General features: G+C 48.4%; 1 protein-coding gene across 2 annotated transcripts in view; it reads right to left on the bottom strand.

Moving 5' to 3' along the window:
* Positions 1-7,502, bottom strand: part of RUNX1T1 (runt-related transcription factor 1; translocated to, 1 (cyclin D-related)) — a 114,374-nt gene extending 106,872 nt beyond the window's left edge. For both annotated transcript variants that reach the window (XM_010561993.1, XM_010561995.1), the window contains exon 1: positions 7,017-7,502. Coding sequence is in view for 1 of the 2 variants with exons in the window: in XM_010561995.1 (XP_010560297.1) it covers positions 7,017-7,044 (28 nt within the window). In the remaining variant the exon portion in view is untranslated. The remainder of the gene's footprint in view (positions 1-7,016) is intronic.
* Between the last annotated feature and the right edge of the window lie 14 nt (positions 7,503-7,516).

Raw genomic sequence — 7,516 nt, 5'->3', positions numbered from 1 at the left:
CCGGGGTCCCGGGGGAGGCCGCGCCCGGCGTGAGGAGAGGCGCCACCTCCGCGCCGCCCAGCGGGTGAGAGGGCGGCGGCTCCCCGGGCGCCCCGGTCTGCCTCCCGCCCGCCCGACCCCAGGCCCGCGTCCGGGCCGGCTCTGTCCCTGGAAGCTGCCCCGAAACCTCCCCGGGACCAGGACCCTGCCAGACACCCAAGGCAGGGCAGCGAAGCGCAGCGCTGGCTCCCCTGCGCTCCCTCACCTGAGCTCCCCTCCATTCCCGCGGCGCGCACCTACGTCCCGCACGGAGCACGACGGCTCCTGGCCCACCGCGGTGGCGGGACGTGCCCGCTCCCGGTTCGGCCAAGGCCCGGCCCGGCCCGACCCTCGCGGCCTTGCCCGTGGCAGAAGAGCCCGCTGCTGCGAGCGGCGGCATCGTTCGGAGCCGATGTAGGCTCCGATGTAAACCCGAGTAGGTCCCTACACTTAACGGTTCAGGTTTTGAGGAAACAGAGGGTTTATTTTGACGGGAGTCATCGAAGAGGACTGGGTGATCATGAGCTGCGGGGAGGGGAGGCAGCAAAGCAGCCCGGCGTGCCTGCCTGCCACAAGCACGGCCAGCCAGCAGAACGGCTGCACCGGCACCGGGCTGCCTAGCGAACTCCGCGCGCTCAGGTTTTAAAGTTTTAAAAAATGTTTCTCCCTAGGAATCAACGCTTATTTGTTAAGGAAACGCGCTTCCATTACACGTCTGCGGAGGAGCACCGTGAAGGCTGGGAGGAGGACAATGACAGCACGCTGGAGCGAGACAGGCATTGTTCAGTGCAGAACTCCCTCCAAAAAGCACTCGTCCAAGATAGCAGGTTTTTTCCACAAGAAAAGAAATAAAGGGAATTTGACACATAATACAAAGTGAAAACCAGAACCTAGGTGGGGGAAGGGCGTGTGTGTGAAAATCATGTCACTGCAATGAATGTCAGATAAAAAGGGGTCTGTCACAAATCCTCCACTAATCCAATAATGTGAAAACCTCTTGGTATCACTGAGACGTAGCACACGGTAATTTTTTTTTATTTTTCATAAACCACTCTATATGTTTAGCCTTAGAAAAACAGCAATTTGGCAAATTTTCCCATCACAAAAACAGGACATTGATTTTTCATTAAAGGCAAACTGATTTTCACATCTCAAATTTACTGTGCATTCCTCAGCCAGTATTTTTACCCTGAAGAAGGGCCACTTCTCCCTCAACTTCCTCCAGTTGTCAGTTGTGTGACAACCGTATTTAGAGGTAATCAGACAGGTCATATTACAAAAGTTAGTCAACTCATTTGAAACCTTAGCCCCTAAACTTAACGGTATGTTCTATGCATTTCTAAAGAAAAGTGACTTTAATTAATTCAACCTGCAAGGTACCACAGAGCTTCCTCTCTGCATATGTTCTTTCGAAGACATTGCTCTTTTTAGGGATTTTTGTTAGGGATTTTTTCCTTGAAATACATATATATCATGCCATGAACTAATTTAGGATCCATCAGATTCTCATCTTGCAGGGCCACCATGTGCGTCTTATATCTATGTTGGCCATTCCGACAGGCAGTTTTACTACTCAAATCACAAGTCTCTAAAGAAAAACCAATCCAGGATCCTTTCTAATGTAAACAGTTTGCTGCTAAAACACTCACATTTAAAAATAAAGCAATGTGTGCTAATAAAATAAATACAATCAGACTACAAATGTGTAACAGAAGTGGCGTTCCATAAGCACAGCTGTCTCAAAGTCCAAGCTGCAGGCTAGAAATCTTAATTTCAACTGACTCTCTCTTAATAATGGGTTACCTTCCTATAAAGCGTAAAGTCCATCTGCCCCAGGCAGATAAGTTCTGAAGCATTAAAATAGATTAAAATCTAACATTTTCTTTCTTGTATTGAATATGTGAATTCTAGTGTGCTATAATGTGAGAATTCCAACATATGACCATTATGGCATAATATCTCATAGCTCAGCTTGTCATTACTTCACTTGTAATTCTTATGTTAATTATGTTCGTAATTACTATAAACAGATGTGGTAGAAATTCATGTGACCTTTTACTGCAGAATGCATTTCTCACTCTTTCCACATTATTTTACTAATACAATGTTAAACCAGAGGAAAGTATTTCTGACACACTCCACATGTATGTGTGTACATGTTTAACATGAAACCATTTCTACCTCATATTTCAGCCAAAGGACCACCTATATGCCAGTACATTGACATGAAAGTGATGGTAACTGAGAAGTCTACCTTGAAACATACCCCTGGAAGACTGTGCTTACAGTGAACCTTTTTGACTAAACCTAGCTAAAGCCACCACTGAAGCCTAGGACTTAAATGGAGCACCGCATTTTTTATTCAGCACCTTTGTTAATGCAGTAGTATCCTGCTTTACAGCTACAAGTACATGACAGCCATACAGCAATTTATTTTACTACAGCCCAACCATCACCGTCTGTACACAAAACACTTTTACAATAAAATCACTATGGTTTTCATTAAGAGAAAGCCTACTCGAATTTCATTTCTTTGGACCTAATCTATAATTAGTGTGGACAGACAGGTGCAAACCCTTCTCCTCTACAGATGGCTACTGGAAATGGTGCAAAATAGCTCCTTCTGTTTAAACAACACACAGATAACCTGCTCTGCTCTTATCACTTACAATTACCTCCATTATACTGAACTAATGTTTACTTTAATAAAATGTCCACTGTTCTCTAAACGTTATTTGGAAACTTTGATATCGATGGCAGAAAAGAAAAAAAATGAAGATGGAAGTCATTGTCTTTCAGATGAAAATATTTTTGGGGGGAAAAAAAGCCTTTTAAAGGGCAGGATTTTTTTACTTTTGATTTTACATCTGCTGATCATTTTTCTTTATCCACAAACCCACACAGTATGCCACTTCCTGACATATTTATGCTACCATATATTAAACTAATCAAGTTTATAGTAAATAAGAACAGCATAACTCCCGATTTTAAAGCAGTTCTTTGAAAAGGAACATCTATGTGGAAAACTGAGACCCTTTAAAAGTTCAGGTTTTAAACCAACTCCTTTAGATCTTTCACATGAAAGAATGTGAAAATGTAATCTGTCAGCCAATGTTTTAAGAATTTACACTCTCACTACTTACGCTAAATTCAGTGTCAGTTCAAACTTTTATAAATATTATAGGTTGCTACTAAAGGCTGTATGAAAAAGAGCAGGCTGCTGCTAACTACATGGATCAAAGTTTTTTTAAAGTATTCAGACTAAATAATTTTCTTTTTACATTTCTTTAGCCAAGCCATGAGAAATAACCCCTTCACAACACCAAATTCACATTTTATTTCAGCTGATAAGGCTTTTTGATCTCTGCATGACAACTTAAGTTTCTACAAAGAAAACAAGAACAAGATCTTCCCCCCTCCAAAAAAAAAAATCTGAAGCTCCTGCAATAGCCAACATACTAATATCCTTATTCAATTAGCTAAAGATTTAACAGTAATGAACTGTGGCAAGTGGATTTGAATGATGAAAATGACAATTGCAAGCCCTTTCTCCCATCACCCCCAATGCAAATACTGCAGATGCCTATTTCACCCAAAGTGTCTGGCAACGAGGAGTTTGCAGTCTGCACAGTACCTCAGTGAAGCGAGCTTCGCATTCAACGCCTGTCGTCTGAAGTTCATTTCAGAGACGTGAGAAACAGGATTTGACAGGGAAGAATGTCCTGAACTGACTAGCCACTGACCAGCACTCCAGGTGGAGCTATTTTTCTCCCCTTTATTCTATAAACAATACTTCCAGTATAAAACTCCATGTGCGCGCAGGCATACATAGTGTTAAGCATATACAGATGAGAGACACCGTGTGATGTTTTACTGGTCCATTATTTAGGCACGAAACGAGTTAACGTTAAGGTGGTCAAAAATGGTAGAAGGCAATGTTTTACTTAAAAAGATTTTGGAAACTATTTAAAAGCTCAAAGCCTTTGAAGAAAAACAACTTGTGCAGCAGTTGCCAGGAAGCAGTGACCTAACGCTGCTGTCTGCATTCCATTACAAACAGAATGGTTCTTGTCTCCTACAGCATGCTCAGGGCTCGGGAACCCAGGCGCTCACCCTCCTGCAAACGCAGGGCCGAAGGAAGAAGTCCTGCCATCATCTCCTGTACGAGAGCCTCGCCTGGCTTCAGCGTGCCAGAGGCATGAACGGATTTAAGGGTGGGTTGGGTTTTTGATGGGGTTTGGAGCTTTCTTGCGCTGATGCGTGGTTGCGCTGCCCATGACAGCAAAGAAAAATGACTCATGAACTGAAAGTAGTAGCAATTACGTTGAAGGTTCAGAGATGAGAAAACTGACCTTAGAAAAGTTATCAATTACCAAATGAAGTGTAACTTCCTAATTACAAACCTTCACAGCAAGTCTGCAGCGCATCTCACACCTAACAAAGCCATTGCCAACTTCATGTTTTCATAGACTGTACAGTTATGAATAAGCCATATTCAGATCTTTTTTCCTAGCACTTCTTCTATTGATGGGGAGCCGCAGAAACACCTAGTGCTAAAACCAGAACGTACAAACAAGACAGACTAACTTTTTTAACATTCAGCCGAGCTGAAGGAAATTCCCTGATCATATTGGATTTCCTAAGGAAATCAGCCCAGAATAAACTGAATGGGGTTTTCAGACTTCCCGTGGAAAGGTCAAGCATCAGCTTTAACAACCATTAGAAACCAGTTTCAATTCTCTCGGCTATCCAGATTCACTAAACCGTTAAAAGAAAAGCAGAACAGAAAACCTGGACAATAGAATTAAAATCTAAAAATGTCTTCCACGCCTTGCCTCAAACTACACTTAACAAAGTTGCTTATTTAAACTTTCCATTGCATCTGTCAGGATGCAGAAATAGAGAAGGAAATGTAAGGCTACAAGGGTATAATTAAATAAATTATATTCACCCTTAGCCCTAACATACTGTGTTTACAAATACAATAATTATGTTTCTAGCTACATGTCAAAAGAAAGTATTTTCCAAGTCCTTCAAAAAGCATGCAAGCATCACTGTAAGTAGGAAATAAGTCAAAACAGATTAGTAGACCAAAAACGGGGGGGGGGGGGGGGGGAATCCTGCTTTGGTCAGCAACTCGGACCACCATCAGGGGATAAATCAATTTGCAGCATCTGTGGACAGCCATTTAAGTCTGGGGCCTGAACAGATTAATTAGGGGAAGCGATGTTAAAAGTTAAAGGGGTCAGCGTTACATTAAGCACACGAATGTTCGCCGGAGCAAAGGCTTGGCTGTGCATACCACGACTCGGAACCCATCCTCTGGGTTAGTCAGGGCTATCTAAGCCTACAGCCAAACGCTCGGCACTCGCCGCGTCCCCACGGACAGCACGGCAGCTCCCGCAGACTGCTTTCAAGAGGCACCTACCGCTCTCCGCCCAGCCCCCGCTATGCCATGCCCGCCACCGGCGCCCCGCTTCGCCCGCGGAGGCGAGCGCGCAGCGCTGCGCACCGCGCCGTGCGAGCGCGCCTCGGAGACGGAGCGCCGGAGCGGGGGCAGCCGCTGCCAGCCCTGCCGCGCTTGGCAACGGGAAACTTGAGCAGCTCTTCAGGGAAGACGGGCTATCGCGGGCTCAGCGGGGCGCAGTCCGCGGCGGAGCGCTCTGCGGGCAGGAGCTGCCGGCTCCAGGGCGGCCCGACCGGGAGGCTTGCGGGAGACGGGTCCTTGCCGTGCCGTGCCTCGGGGCAAGGCAGCGGCAGGAGGGGGGGGGCTGGCAGAGCCTGCTGCGGATCTGGAGATCGGGGGCTGCTCTCCCAGAGAAGCCCGAGCGGCTGCGAGGCGGCCGTTCCCCGCCGCGGCGGTGGCGGGGAGCTGCCGGCTGCGGCCGGGCAGGGCGGTCCCGCCGCGCCGGCTGCAACCTGGGGGGGCAGGCGGGGGAGGCTGCCTCGGCGCCGCTCACCTTCGCTCGCCCTCCCTCTTTTGAACTGCTCAGTGAACTGAAGGAGGTAACGGTTTAGCTCCTGGCTGGAGCGAGAGGGATTTGGGCGCTGCGACCGAGGAGTTACTTTCAGTTTCTCTCTACCCTTTAGGAGAGCAGAGTCCAGGAACAACACAGAAATTTCTCTATCAATTACCGTGTAACGGAGTGGCGGGTGCCCCCGCTAGGGTAGCGAGTCCTTCCCTACCCTAAACTCAATTCTAGCCCAATCTTGCAACTTTGGCGCTAACAAAAGGACTCGAACTCGCCCAAAGTCAAAGGCTCGTCTAAATGGCTGGGAGTGTGGTCTTCATCCTTCCGATCCCCCTTCTCGATGCTCTGTTACGAATTTAGGGAATCAAACCGTTCGGCTCAGCTAGACGAGCTGACACAAGTACATTGTGCTGCAGTTTTGGAAATGCAATCCCTAACGTTGCCCTATCGTTTTAGGAAACGAGGTACTCGCAAGATCGCGGTGCAGCTAAAGACGACGTGCACCGCCCGAAATATTTCTTGCAAAACAGCCTGAAGTGATGTTGCCAGTGCTACATAATCCGATGATCGTAACGAAACAGCCCAAACCAAAATCCCACCAGAAATATTTCAGACACTCCGACTCACATTGGCTAGCTGTGATCTGGAAAGAGGGGAGGCAGGAAAGAAGAAGGAGGGAAAAAAAAAAAAAAAAGCCAAGTCCTAAATCGAGACAGAAACGCAACGCTATGGAAGACCGTGTGCTTGGGAGGGCTATTTTCTGCAAAACCGGGTCGTTTGGTTTCTGGGCTCTTGAGAAATACCCGGGGTGCGAGTTTGCGAGCCGGGGACAGCGGGTGCAAGAGCTGCATGCAGTGCTAACCTCGCCCGGGCACAGCGGCAGCCCCGGTCCGCCTGGGTTAGTTACAGCCACGGGAGCCCCTCCGAGCCAGGAGAGCTCTACGGGGAAGGAGAAAGGGGAAGAAAAAAGGGGCTCGGGCTCCCCCCGCCCCAGCGCGCCCTGCCCTGCCCGCGCCCCGTACTCACACTGCAAAGGACCGGAGATTCCCACCATTCGCCACGGGCTGCGAGCTGCAAATAAAAGTTCCCGTCCTGCTCGGGGGAGAGCCGGCAGCCCAGGCTGCTGGAGGGGCGAGGGGGTGGGAAAGGGGAGAGCAGCGCAGCGCGGCTTCCCTTCCCAGTCCAGATGATCCACGTCCACAAAAGTCAAAACGAGCTGAGGAGAAACTCCAGCTGCTCTTCCCCCCCCTCCTCTCTCTCGCTCTTTTTTTTTTTTTTAAAGGAGGATCAGCTCGAGAGAGACTACTGGTTCCACGGGAAAGGACAAGAACCAAAAATAAAGCAAAGTCTCCAAGTCGAGATAGTTAATGCCCCGGTCCTTCTCCTCGCTGCTGCCGCCGCCGCCGCCGCAGACAGACGTGATGTGGAGCGCAGGGAGCGGCCGCTGTCAGTGGCGGGGTCTCTGCGTGTCCCCGGGCAGCCGACGCATCGCTCTGCCCCCGGCGAAGCCGAGCCGCGCCGGTGCC

Source organism: Haliaeetus leucocephalus, unplaced genomic scaffold, assembly GCF_000737465.1.
Source record: "Haliaeetus leucocephalus isolate CR32 unplaced genomic scaffold, Haliaeetus_leucocephalus-4.0 Scaffold152, whole genome shotgun sequence".
Lineage (NCBI taxonomy): Eukaryota > Metazoa > Chordata > Aves > Accipitriformes > Accipitridae > Haliaeetus > Haliaeetus leucocephalus.
This window is presented reverse-complemented; position numbering and strand designations above follow the sequence as displayed.